Source organism: Triticum aestivum, chromosome 4D, assembly GCF_018294505.1.
Source record: "Triticum aestivum cultivar Chinese Spring chromosome 4D, IWGSC CS RefSeq v2.1, whole genome shotgun sequence".
NCBI lineage: Eukaryota > Viridiplantae > Streptophyta > Magnoliopsida > Poales > Poaceae > Triticum > Triticum aestivum.
Genome location: NC_057805.1, coordinates 365,209,589 through 365,223,008, shown reverse-complemented (window position 1 = coordinate 365,223,008; position 13,420 = coordinate 365,209,589). Strand labels below are relative to the sequence as shown.

The window sequence follows — 13,420 nt, the reverse complement described above, 5'->3', positions numbered from 1 at the left end:
ACCCAATTTTGAATTAGTGTGATTTGTTACTCACTTGCCGCAGAAGTGGTGGTCTTTTGTAATTTTTGCTAAAACGGTGGTTTTGAAATATCCTAGCCACAAATGTGATGGTTTTGAGCAATTTGCTCTTCAGCATGTCCCAGGGTATCTCCTACATGTCCTTCCCTTGTCTGCACTCGCTTAAAACATAGCTCGGGATGGGACCTCATATACGCCGCTTATTATAGCGAGGAGTCGCGGTTTCGCACAGGGCAACTTACCTGTGCTGGCCCATTTGCTCTGGCTCCTCCGCCACGAGGTGGAAAATAGCGAAAAGAACAACTCACTAGCGATAGGAACCGAACACGTGACATCTCGTAATTAGCTTCTTACGTTAGCCACCCCGACTTGCTAACCCAAGTTCAAGGTTTGCAGAGCAAAAATTAAAGAACATGTCGACAACTGTAGAACTTAAAAACAAGAACCACATCGAAAATAGTCACTGTAGATTTTTTCCATGATTTTAAGTTCTACAGTTGTCGACATGTTCTTTAATTTTTGGTGTGAAACGGGCAGCCGGTATATATGAACCATAAGTCACTGTAGATTTTATCCTTTTCTAAATTTTCAAACATGATTTTGGAAACTCGTTATTTTTATGGAAAAAGGAACAAAATTGAATAGGAGAGCATTTTTTTGAAATTACGAACAATTTTTTGAAAACGCAAAACATTTTTTGAAAAACAAGTTTTTTTTTTGAAAACGTAAGCATTTTCCAAAATTACGATTTTTTTACAAAAACTCAATAAAGTTTTTTGATATTCCCCCTAACATTTTTGAATTTTCGAATTTTTATACATGAACGTTTTTTAAAATTTGTGAACAAATTTCCAAAGCTATAGCCTTTGTTGAATTTGTGAACAAATTTAGAAAATAGAAACATTTCTGGAAGTTATCGAGTATTTTTGTCTTTGTGAACAAATTTTAAAAGTGCGAACATTTTTTAAATTTTTGAAAAAAACTGAATGATGAGCATTTCTTTAATATGCAAACAAATTTCGTAAATGGGAACCTTTGTATTGAAGTTCTTAAACATTTTTTATTTGTGAATAAATTTAAAATGCAAAAAAATATGAAATTCTTCAATTTTAAGTATTTTCGGTCATTTTCTCAAAAGAAGCAAACAAAATTTGGATTCTAATATTTTTAGAATTTTCTTATTTTTCTTCAAGAGAAGCGAACAAATTTAAAATTATAAACTTCTCTAGAACTTCTGAACAATCTTGTTTGGAATATAAAAAATGAAAAATAAAAGTGAAAAAAAAATAACAAATAGAACAGAAAAAAGAAATGAAAAAATGAAAAATAAGAGAAATAGGAAAAAGAAAAAGAAACTGAAAAAGAAAAAAAGGGTGTCAGGAACCTACTAGAAAGTTCCCAAAACCGGGAAGAAAAATGGCTAGAAAACATCATGGTTCCCAAAACCGGTATAACAGAACTGAAATGCTAAACGGGCCAGCCCACCCTCGAACGGTCGCTGGGTAACAAGGACAACTTGTCGCAAAGAGCCGCAAATAGGGTTTTCCCTCGAGCAAGGCACTTTTGTCAAAAAAAAGAAAGCACCGAGGCTCACGGCTCAAGCTCCTTTATGAATTCTTCACACCTGACGAGCTACCGGGAAGACAAAACAGATCACACTGGTTGTTGGTCGTCCGCCCCTGCTCGCCGTGCTACTCCTACTACCGCGCATCCCACCTTTGGCGGAAAATTAGCAGAGAAGGTAAGAGCAACTTTAATGGGACGACCCATTTCGTCTGACGCAGTTTGTTTGGGTCGGTGCGGACAGAAAAGTCGGCCCAACGCGTCGACCCAAACGGACGCTTTCGTCCGCCTGCCGACCCATTCCCGGCCCATTTTCGGATCGAATTTGCGTCGGCGCGGACACAAGACGGACGCGCGCGCTCGCCCTCTCTCTTCCTCAGGCCCGCTGGTCAGTGGCACATTGGCCTCTCAACATCCGACAGCACACCCTCGCCCGCCTGCTTCGTCGTCGAAGCCGCCGGCCATTTTTTCCGATAGAAAAAGGATACATAGATAGTTCTAACATACATAGATAAAAGAAAAGATTAACTACTCGTTGCTTTCCGACTCCGACTCGGCAATGTCCTTCTCCGACGTCTGAATGTAGGCGTCAATATACCGCTCGTCCTCGAAGTCCTATCCCGACGTTTCTCGTAGCTTCAGTTTCAATTGAGCGGCCTGTTTCCGCGCACGCTTGTCCTTCCGATAGGCGGCTCGCTCCATCCTCCTCGCATCCTTCTCCGTCCTTCTTTACTTGTAGAACTGGCGCTCGTCGACGATGTCCCGCGGGAAGCGTTCGCACCACACCACCATGGTTTCCACGTCCATCTCGACGATGGCAAGGCGACGCTGCCGTCTCCGGTGGACACGACGATCGTCGTTGGTGAAAAGCGGCGGGAGAGGCACGAGATCCTGCGCCCGCTGGCTCGACACGTCGGGAAAATTCATCTCCCGGCAAAGCCTCAGGAGACGCCACGCGGCGTCCGCCTCCTCTGCGGTGTCGTAGGTGCCGAGGATGAGGCGTTTCTCGCCAAACCAGATCTTGGAAGAGAAGGCGCCGGAACGGCGCTCGCGGACTCCGCGAAAATCCGAAGCGCCCAGGCGGCGCATCGATATGGTGGCGCAGAGGCGGCAAGGCTAGCGAAAGGGGGCGAGATGAGTGGGCGACGAACAAAATGTGGAGGGAGCACCTTCTTATAACAAGCGCCGGCTACGGCGCGCCAAGCGTGCGTACCTTTCTCGCGCACTGGAGTATCAAAATCAGCATGCGCTAGGCCGATTCCCCCCCCCCCCCCAACGCTGGAGCGCCAAAATGGCTGCTGGCATGACCTAAAGCGCGTGCGGTCATGAAATAGATCAGCGCGTTGGGCGCATTGCAGATTTAAATTAAAAAAGACGGACGCCTGACCCAAACGGACAAAAGCAGACAAAAACGCCTTCCGTTTGGATCGGCCATTGAAGTTGCTCTAATGGATTTAATTTGTTGCTGATGGAATAAGTACAGACTGATGAACAAAGTGGACTCAAAACACAGACGCGAGAGGCTCAAAACACTGACTGCAACATCGGACCATTCGCACACAACACTAGAGCACTAGACAGCCGGACTCTGATTTTACCCCTGATTTTATTTCATCGCGACGACCGGGTCGAAACTCCACACCGCTGCTCTGCAGACTGCAGTCATCTCATCGCGCAGCAGCGAGCACGCCGACGCCTAGCCTGAGATCTGGATGGACTTGACCTCGGGCTTCTTGGCCTCCTCCTTGGGCACGGTGACGGTGAGCACGCCGTTCTCCATGGACGCCTTCACCTGCTCCGCCTTGGCGTTGTCCGGGAGGCAGAACCTGCGCAGGAACTTGCCGCTGCTGCGCTCCACGCGGTGCCAGGTGTCGGTCTTCTCCTCCTGCTCCTTCTTCCGCTCGCCGCTGATCTGGAGGATGTTGCCGTCCTCCACCTCCACCTTCACCTCCTCCTTCTTCAGCCCCGGCACGTCCGCCTTGAACACGTGCGCCTCGGACGTCTCCTTCCAGTCGATGCGCGCGCCCGCGAAGGCCGCTGTGTCGGAGGAGGTGCGCGGGACGAGACTGCCGCTGCTGCTGTTGCCGGAGCCGAAGGGGAAGCCTTCGAATGGGTCGAAGAAGTCGAGGGAGAAGGGGTCGAACACGTTGCTGCGGCGGATCAGCGACATTGTCTGTGGGGATTCGAGCTGCTGGCGAAAGGAATCGACGATTTGGCTGGTGTTGGAAGCGGAAGGGTGACGATTGATTTGTGGTAGCTCTTTGGTCGGTGCTTTCTTCAGACTTTCTTTTGGTGTCTGTCGATCGGAGTGGCAGAATTTATAGAGGGCCGGGGATGTATATGGAGAAAAGGAGAAAGCAATGCTTCTGGAGAATTCTCTCGTCTTCTCGTGAAGACTCGAGGTTGCTGGATTGTGTTTGTCGTTTGGGCCGGATTTGGTTCGGCCCGGTGTCGTGGAGAAGACACGAGCAGCTTCCGGACTCTGAGTAGAATTGTTCATTGTCTCCAAAACAAAAAGGGCGCGGGGGGGTGTAGAATTGTACTGATCCTCACACAAAAAAGTAGAACTGCGCTGATCTTTTCATTTTGCGGGAAAAAAGATCACTGATCCTTATAGTTTTATTGAAATCTTGCATATTAACATACACATTTTGGCATACTTTTTCTTTCGACCTGAAAATCACATTCCATTACTTAACCTCACTCAGTTGAATCATTGACGACCAAACCTGTAACAAAGTCAGCAGCTTCTTCATGCCACCATGAGCAAAGAATGTCCGCTCGATAGCCATAATTCAACTAGCTTATGGGCCATCTTGTTACAATCTCTCTTACAAAAATAAACTCAAAGACATCAAACAGTGCCACGCACAGACTACCGATCTCACGAAGGAGAACAACTATAGAAGACATATCATACTCTCCACACTTCAAAGCATTCATCAGTGGGAGTGAGTCTCATTCAAATATTGCCCTGTGAACTCCCAAACCATTGACAACTACAACAACCTTCACACACGCCGTTGCTTCTGCTTGCAGAGGGGAGACAGTATGACCGAACTTGCCGGAACAAGCTGAAATGAAAGGTCCCCTGATCCAAACACATTACGCATCCCTGTGCGCCTCTTGCCTCTTCCACGTGAAAAGCCGCATCGAAATTGATATTGATGAAATCTGTTTGTGGACGGCTCCAGGTTGGCACATCCGGGATCATATCATGCTCATTTGGTGACTCTTCTCCCATGCAAAAGTCCTGCCTTATGATTGCAAAACAAACTTCCTAACATGGTTTAACTTTATCCTCAACCTTCAATTTGTTACAGGCATTCCACCATTCCCACATCATCAACAATGCGAGTTATCGTCGTTCCTATTTTAGAGTCCATAAGTGATCTAAAACAACCATGGGGTTTGGGCACTCAAGCAGAGCCATTCTAACATCTTCTAGCAGCAGCCCTCGCCACACACGTTTCACGAGCTTGCATCTCAAAAACAAGTGCCCTCCATCCTCATCAAGCCTCAAATGCATCGGGCAACAAGAGGCGGGCTATCTAAGAGAAAGCATGTAAAGCTATATAAAAGGCTATTTAGCTCCACATACTTTCTCTTTATTCGATCCAAGATGCAAGCTATTATGTGACAATCTCTATAGGAATGTTCTTACCTTTGGTAGAAACCTCAAGCTCCACAATCAGTTCCACTTTACATGTGTCGTAGGTAAACCAAATGAGCGCTCGCGTCCCTATTACAGCCTGCATTGCGGATTCTTGTCCCGATGTGATAAACGAATTTAACCGAGAAAATCCCTTTTGTGTCATAGTGCCAGGCCACAAGATCATCCATGCCACTTCGGATTGGGATGGACAAGATATCTTTCACATCATCATCACAAAACATGTTCATCCACAATTACCATGAATAACCCCCTAGCTCATTCATCCGCAATTACCATGGATACTTTGATGATGCATGTTGCCTTCTTAAACCACTTTTTTATTTGTATATGGGATGTCTGAGTAACCCCCTAGCTCTTAGGGATATGGATGAACCCTAGTATGTGTAAGAGCCGAACATCGATAAAAGTTACAACATCCTCCTTTTATGTTTATGTTGTTGGGGATCGTAGCAGAAATTCAAATTTTCTACGCATCACCAAGATCAATCTATGGAGTTACTAGCAACAAGAGGGGAGGAGTGCATCTACATACCCTTGTAGATCGCGAGCGGAAGCGTTCAAGAGAACGGGGTTGATGGAGTCGTACTCGTCGTGATCCAAATCACCGATGATCCAAGCGCCGAACGAACGGCACCTCCGCGTTCAACGCACGTACGGAGCGGTGACGTCTCCCACGCCTTGATCCAGCAAGGAGGAGGGAGAGGTTGAGGAAGAAGGCTCCAACAGCAGCACGACGGCGTGGTGGTGGTGGTGTGACAGTTCTCCGGCAGGGCTTCGCCAAGCACACGCGGAGGAGGAGAGGTGTTGGGGAGGGGAGGGGCTGCGCCTTGGATGTGGTGCTGCAGCCCTCCCCTCACCCCTCTATTTATAGGGAGAAGGGGGAAGGGGGGCGGCCCCTCTAGATGAGATCTAGAGGGGGGGCGGCGGCCAAGGGGGGAGGGAGCTTGCCCCCCAAGCAAGGGGGGCGCCCCCCCTTTAGGGTTCCCCCCAAACCCTAGGCGCATGGGCCCTAGGGGGGTTGGCGCACAGCCCACTAAGGGTTGGTTCCCTTCCACCTACAGCCCATAAGGCCCTCCGGGGCAGGTGGACCCTCCCGGTGGACCCCCGGAACCCCTCCGGCGGTCCCGGTACAATACCGGTATACCCCCGAATATTTCCGGTGACCGTATGGTTACTTCCCATATATAAATCTTTACCTCCGGACCATTCCGGAACTCCTCGTGACGTCCGGGATCTCATCCGGGACTCCGAACAACATTCGGTAATCACATACAAACCTTCCTTATAACCCTAGAACTTAAGTGTGTAGACCCTACGGGTTCGGGAATCATGCAGACATGACCGAGACACCTCTCTAGCCAATAACTAACAGCGGGATCTGGATACCCATGTTGGCTCCCACATGTTCCACGATGATCTCATCGGATGAACCATGATGTCGAGGATTCAAGCAATCCCGTATACAATTCCCTTTGTCAATCGGTACTTTACTTGCCCGAGATTCGATCGTCGGTATCCCAATACCTCGTTCAATCTCGTTACCGGCAAGTCTCTTTACTCGTTCCGTAATGCATGATCCCGTGACTAACTACTTAGTCACATTGAGCTCATTATGATGATGCAATACCGAGTGGGCCCAAAGATACCTCTCCATCATACGGAGTGACAAATCCCAGTCTCGATCCGAGCCAACCCAACAGACACTTTCGGAGATACCTGTAGTGCATCTTTATAGCCACCCAGTTACATTGTGACGTTTGGTACACCCAAAGCATTCCTACGGTATCCGGGAGTTGCACGATCTCATGGTCTAAGGAAATGATACTTGACATTAGAAAAGCTTTAGCAAATGAACTACACGATCTAGTGCTATGCTTAGGATTGGGTCTTGTCCATCACATCATTCTTCTAATGATGTGATCCCGTTATCAATGACATCCAATGTCCATGGTCAGGAAACCGTAACCATCTATTGATCAACGAGCTAGTCAACTAGAGGCTCACTAGGGACATGTTATGGTCTATGTATTCACACATGTATTACGATTTCCGGATAACACAATTAAAGCATGAACAATAGACAATTATCATGAACAAGGAAATATAATAATAATAACCATTTTATTATTGCCTCTAGGGCATATTTCCAACATATGTTACCTATTCTTCCTAATGTTGTGTGAAGTCTTTATGGATGAGAATGATGCTATTGTCTTTGCGAAGGTTGGTTGAGGAGGTATTGCGGTGACAGAAGTTGTCTCTCTCCTTCCCTGGCTATCGATTGTGGACCAACGGAGTCCACAGGTACACCCAAAATCATCATTGCCGTCACCAGCATTACGAAGGAATGGTGGTGGCGTGTGTGAAAATGCTAGTTATCGACCAAAGGGGGTGAATGGGAGATTTTTATGAAAGTACTGAAAACAGGCAATGTCTTCGAAGATGTGGAAACTAAAACATAAACTAAACAAGGCATAACAGGAGTAAAGCTACACTAGGCATGCAATCAATGCGAGACTAAAGGCATAAGAAACAAAGACCGCTGACAAACTAGGTAGCATAGAGCATTGAGAACAACAAATAGGAAGACAAAGATGGGATCAATGGGAATGTCTTCAAGCAATGTCTTCGCACACAGATGAGCAAGCAAAGACTTCACAATACAAAACTGAAAGTAAAGTAGTGAAGAGATAGAACCAATTGCTCGGTGAAGACAAGGATTTGTTTGACCAGTTCCAGTTGTTGTGACAACTATATATCTGGTTAGGGGGCTGAGATTTAACGTGTCACCAAGATTCCCTTAATCACTTAGCCTCCCCATATCACCAGGTAAGTCTTCCGGTAGCTTCAAAACATCACGAAACCGTTGATCGAGGATCCAAATGCTCTTGAGTGACATGATGCCTACGTCTGGATATCACCTCTGTACAAGTCTATCGGATGCATCTTTCTTGCAGGTCATGCTCTTCAAGAGGAACACTCATGTTGGGAATCGTAGCATAATTTAAAATTTTCCTACGCTCACCAAGATGCATCTATGGAGTCTACTAGCAACGAGGGGAAAGGAGTGCATCTACATACCCTTGTAGATCGCGAGCGGAAGCGTTCCAATGAACGTGGATGACGGAGTCGTACTCGCCGTGATCCAAATCACCGATGACCGAGTGCCGAACGGACGGCACCTCCGCGTTCAACACACGTACGGTGCAGCGACGTCTCCTCCTTCTTGATCCAGCAAGGGGGAGGAGAGGTTGATGGAGATCCAACAGCACGACGGCGTGGTGGTGGATGTAGCGGGTCTCCGGCAGGGCTTCGCAAGCTTCTGCGAGAGAGAGAGAGGTGTTGCAGGGGAGGAGGGAGGCGCCCAAGGCTTAGATGTTGCTGCCCTCCCTTCCCCCCACTATATATAGGGCCAAGGGAGAGGGGGGCGCAGCCTTGCCCCTTCCTCCAAGGAAGGGTGCGGCCAGGGGGGAGTCCTTCCCCCCCAAGGCACCTCGGAGGTGCCTTCCCCCTTTAGGACTCTCCCTTTTTCTTATCTCTTGCGCATGGGCCTCTTGGGGCTGGTGCCCTTGGCCCATATAGGCCAAGGCGCACCCCTTACAGCCCATGTGGCCCCCCGGGGCTGGTGGACCCCCTTGGTGGACCCCCGGACCCCTTTCGGCACTCCCGGTACAATACCGATAAAGCGCGAAACTTTTCCGGCGACCAAAATAAGACTTCCCATATATAAATCTTTACCTCCGGACCATTCCGGAACCTCTCGTGACGTCCGGGATCTCATCCGGGACTCCGAACAACTTTCGGGTTTCCGCATACATATATCTCTACAACCCTAGCGTCACCGGACCTTAAGTGTGTAGACCCTACGGGTTCGGGAGACATGCAGACATGACCGAGACGCCTCTCCGGTCAATAACCAACAGCGGGATCTGGATACCCATGTTGGCTCCCACATGTTCCACGATGATATCATCGGATGAACCACGGTGTCGAGGATTCAATCAATCCGTATGCAATTCCCTTTGTCAATCGGTATGTTACTTGCCCGAGATTCGATCGTCGGTATCCCAATACCTTGTTCAATCTCGTTACCGGCAAGTCTCTTTACTCGTACCGCAATGCATGATCCCGTGACTAACGCCTTAGTCACATTGAGCTCATTATGATGATGCATTACCGAGTGGGCCCAGAGATACCTCTCCGTCACACGGAGTGACAAATCCCAGTCTCGATCCGTGCCAACCCAACAGACACTTTCGGAGATACCCGTAATGCACCTTTATAGTCACCCAGTTACGTTGTGACGTTTGGCACACCCAAAGCACTCCTACGGTATCCGGGAGTTGCACGATCTCATGGTCTAAGGAAAAGATACTTGACATTGGAAAAGCTCTAGCAAACGAAACTACACGATCTTTTATGCTATGCTTAGGATTGGGTCTTGTCCATCACATCATTCTCCTAATGATGTGATCCCGTTATCAATGACATCCAATGTCCATGGTCAGGAAACCATAACCATCTATTGATCAACGAGCTAGTCAACTAGAGGCTTACTAGGGACATGGTTGTGGTCTATGTATTCACACATGTATTACGATTTCCGGACAATACAATTATAGCATGAATAATAGACAATTACCATGAACAAAGAAATATAATAATAACCATTTATTATTGCCTCTAGGGCATATTTCCAACAGTCTCCCACTTGCACTAGAGTCAATAATCTAGTTCACATCACCATGTGATTAACACTCACTGGTCACATCACCATGTGACCAACATCTAAAGAGTTTACTAGAGTCAACAATCTAGTTCACATCACTATGTGATTATCACTCAATGTGTTCTGGTTTGGTCATGTTATGCTTGTGAGAGAGGTTATTAGTCAACGGGTCTGAACCTTTCAGAACCGTGTGCTTTACGAATATCTATGTCATCTTGTGGATGCTACCACGCGCTATTTGGAGCCATTTCAAATAATTGCTCTACTATACGAATCCGGTTTACTACTCAGAGTCATCCGGATTAGTGTCAAAGTTCGCATCGACGTAACCCTTTACGACGAACTCCTTTCCACCTCCATAATCGAGAAAATTCCTTAATCCACTAGGTGCTAAGGATAAGTTCGACCGCTGTCATGAGATCCTTTCCCGGATCACCATTGTACCCTCTTGACCAACTCATGGCAAGGCACACTACATGTGCGGTACACAGCATTAGCATACTATAGAGCCTATGTCTAAAGCATAGGGGACGACCTTCGTCCTTTCTCTATCTTCCGCTGTGGTCAGGTCTTGAGTCTCACTCAATACTCACACCTTGTAACACAGCCAAGAACTCCTTCTTTGCTGATCTATTTGAACTCTTTCAAAATCATGTCAAGGTGTGCTGTCTTTTGAAAGTATCATCAGGCGTCTTGATCTATCTCTATGGATCTTGATGCCCAATATGTAAGCAGCTTTATCCAGTCTTCCTTTGAAAAACTCCTTTCAAACAACCCTTTATGCTTTCCAGAAATTTTACATCATTTGGTCAACAATATGTCATCACATATACTTATCAGAAATGTTGTAGCGCTCCCACTCACTTTATTGTAAATACAAGTTTCCAACAAACTTTGTATAAACCCAAAACTTTGATCACTCCATCAAAGCGTATATTCTGACTCCGAGATGCTGCTCTAATCCATGGAAGGATCGCTGGAGCTAGCATACCTTTTAGCATCCTTAGGATCGACAAAACCTTTCTGATTGTATCACATACAACCTTTCCTTACGAAAACTGGTAAGGAAACTTGTTTTGACATCCATCTGCCAGATTTCATAAATGCAGCTAATGCTAACATGATTCCGACGGACCTAAGCATCGCTACGGATGAGAAAAACTCATCGTAGTCAACTCCTTGAACTTGTGAAAATACTCTTTGCCACAAGTCGAGCTTCATAGACGGTAACATTACCGTCCATGTCCGTCTTCTTCTTAAAGATCCATTTATCTCAATGGCTTGCCGATCATCGGGCAAGTTCACCAAAGTCCATGCTTTGTTCTGATACATGGATTCTATCTCGGATTTCATGGCCTCGAGCCATTCGTCGGAATATGGGCCCACCATCGCTTCTCCATAGCTCGTAGGTTCATTGTTGCCTAGCAACATGACTTCCAAGACAGGATCACGCATTACTCTGAACTAGTGCGCATCCTCGTCGTCCTACGAGGTTTGGTAGTGACTTGATCCGAAGTTTCATGATCACTATCATAAGCTTCCACTTCAATTGGTGTAGGTGCCACAGGAACAACTTCCTGTGCCCTGCTACACACTAGTTGAAGCGACGGTTCAATAACCTTATCAAGTCTCCACCATCCTCCCACTCAATTCTTTCGAGAGAAACTTTTCCTCGAGAAAGGACTCGTTTCTAGAAGCAATTACTTTTGCTTCCAGATCTGAAATAGGAGGTATACCCAACTGTTTTTGGGTATTCTATGAAGATGCATTTATCCGCTTTGGGTTCGAGCTTATCACCTGAAACTTTTTCACATAAGCATCGCAGCCCCAAACTTTTAAGAAACGACAACTTAGGTTTCTATAAACGGTGTCGTCTCAACGGAATTGCGTGGTGCCCCTTTTAAAGTGAATGCGGTTGTCTCTAATGCCTAACCCATAAACGATAGTGGTAATTTGATAAGAAACATCATGGTATGCACCATATCCAATAGGGTGCAGTTATGATGTTCGGACACACCATCACACTATGGTGTTCCAGGCGGTATTAATTGTGAAACACTTTCCACAATGTCTCAATTGTGTGCCAAACTCGTATCTCAGATACTCATCTCTATGATCATATCACAGACATTTTATCCTCTTGTCACGACGATCTTCAACTTCACTCTGAAATTACTTGAACCTTTCAATAATTCAGACTAGTGTTTCATCAAGTAAATACACTCAGCATCTACTCAAATCATCTGTGAAGTAAGAACATAACGATATCCACTGCATGCCTCAGCACTCATTGGACTGCGTACATCAAAATGTATTACTTCCAATAAGTTGCTCTCTTGTTCCATCTTACTGAAAACGAGGACTTTCAGTCATCTTGCCCATGTGGTATGATTTGCATGTCTCAAGTGATTCAAAATCAAGTGAGTCCAAACGATCCATCTGCATGGAGTTTCTTCATGCATATATACCAATAGACATGGTTCGCATGTCTCAATCTTTTCAAAAACGAGTGAGTCCAAAGATCCATCTACATGGAGCTTCTTCATGCGTTCTATACCAATATGACTCAAGTGGCAGTGCCACAAGTATGTGGTACTATCATTACTATCTTATATCTTTTGGCACGAACATGTGTATCACTACGATCGAGATTCATTTTAGGTGCAAGACCATTGAAGGTATTATTCAAATAAACAGAGTAACCATTATTCTCCTTAAATGAATAACCGTTTTGCGGTAAACATAATCCAATCATGTTCAGCGCAACCACCAAATCTCGATGGTAGAGGGAGCATGCGATGCTTGATCACATCAACCTTGGAAACACTTCCAACACATATCGTCATCTCACCTTTAGCTAGTCTCCATTTATTCCGCAGCTTTTATTTCGAGTTACTAACACTTAGCAACCGAACCAGTATCTAATACCCTGGTGCTGCTAGGAGTACTAGTAAAGTACACATTCATATAACGTATATCCAATATACTTTGTCGACCTTGCCTGCCTTCTCATCTACCAAGTATCTAGGGTAGTACTGCTTCAGTGACCGTTCCTCTCATTACAGAAGCACTTAGTCTCGGGTTTGGGTTCAACCTTGGGATTCTTCACTAGAGCAGCAAACGACTTGCTGTTTCATGAAGTATCCCTTTTGCCCTTGCCCTTCTTAAACTAGTGGTTTTACTAACCATCAACAATTGATGCTCCTTCTTGATTTCTACTCTCGCGGTGTCAAACATCGCGAATAGCTCAAGGATCATCATAACTATCCTTGATATGTTATAGTTCATCACGAAGCTCTACTAGCTTGGTGGCAGTGACTATGGAGAACTATCACTATCTCATCTGGGAGATTAACTCCCACTCGATTCAAGCGATTGTGGCACTCAGACAATCTGAGCACACGCTCAACGATTGAGCTTTTCTCCCTTAGTTT

At 46.1% G+C, this 13,420-nt stretch overlaps 2 protein-coding genes across 2 annotated transcripts; both read right to left on the bottom strand.

Moving 5' to 3' along the window:
- Positions 1–2,098: 2,098 nt before the first annotated feature.
- Positions 2,099–2,845, bottom strand: LOC123100043 (uncharacterized). Its single transcript, XM_044522038.1, has 2 exons — positions 2,795–2,845; positions 2,099–2,697 (listed from the first exon to the last, which is right to left on the bottom strand). Exons 1-2 carry the CDS (start codon positions 2,825–2,827, stop codon positions 2,311–2,313), a joined length of 420 nt encoding a protein of 139 aa, XP_044377973.1. The 5' UTR covers positions 2,828–2,845; the 3' UTR covers positions 2,099–2,310.
- Positions 2,846–3,043: 198 nt separating this feature from the next.
- On the bottom strand, positions 3,044–3,900 carry LOC123097951 (17.9 kDa class I heat shock protein). Its single transcript, XM_044519810.1, has one exon. The coding sequence runs from the start codon at positions 3,749–3,751 to the stop codon at positions 3,278–3,280; it is 474 nt and encodes a 157-aa protein (XP_044375745.1). The 5' UTR covers positions 3,752–3,900; the 3' UTR covers positions 3,044–3,277.
- Positions 3,901–13,420: the final 9,520 nt, after the last annotated feature.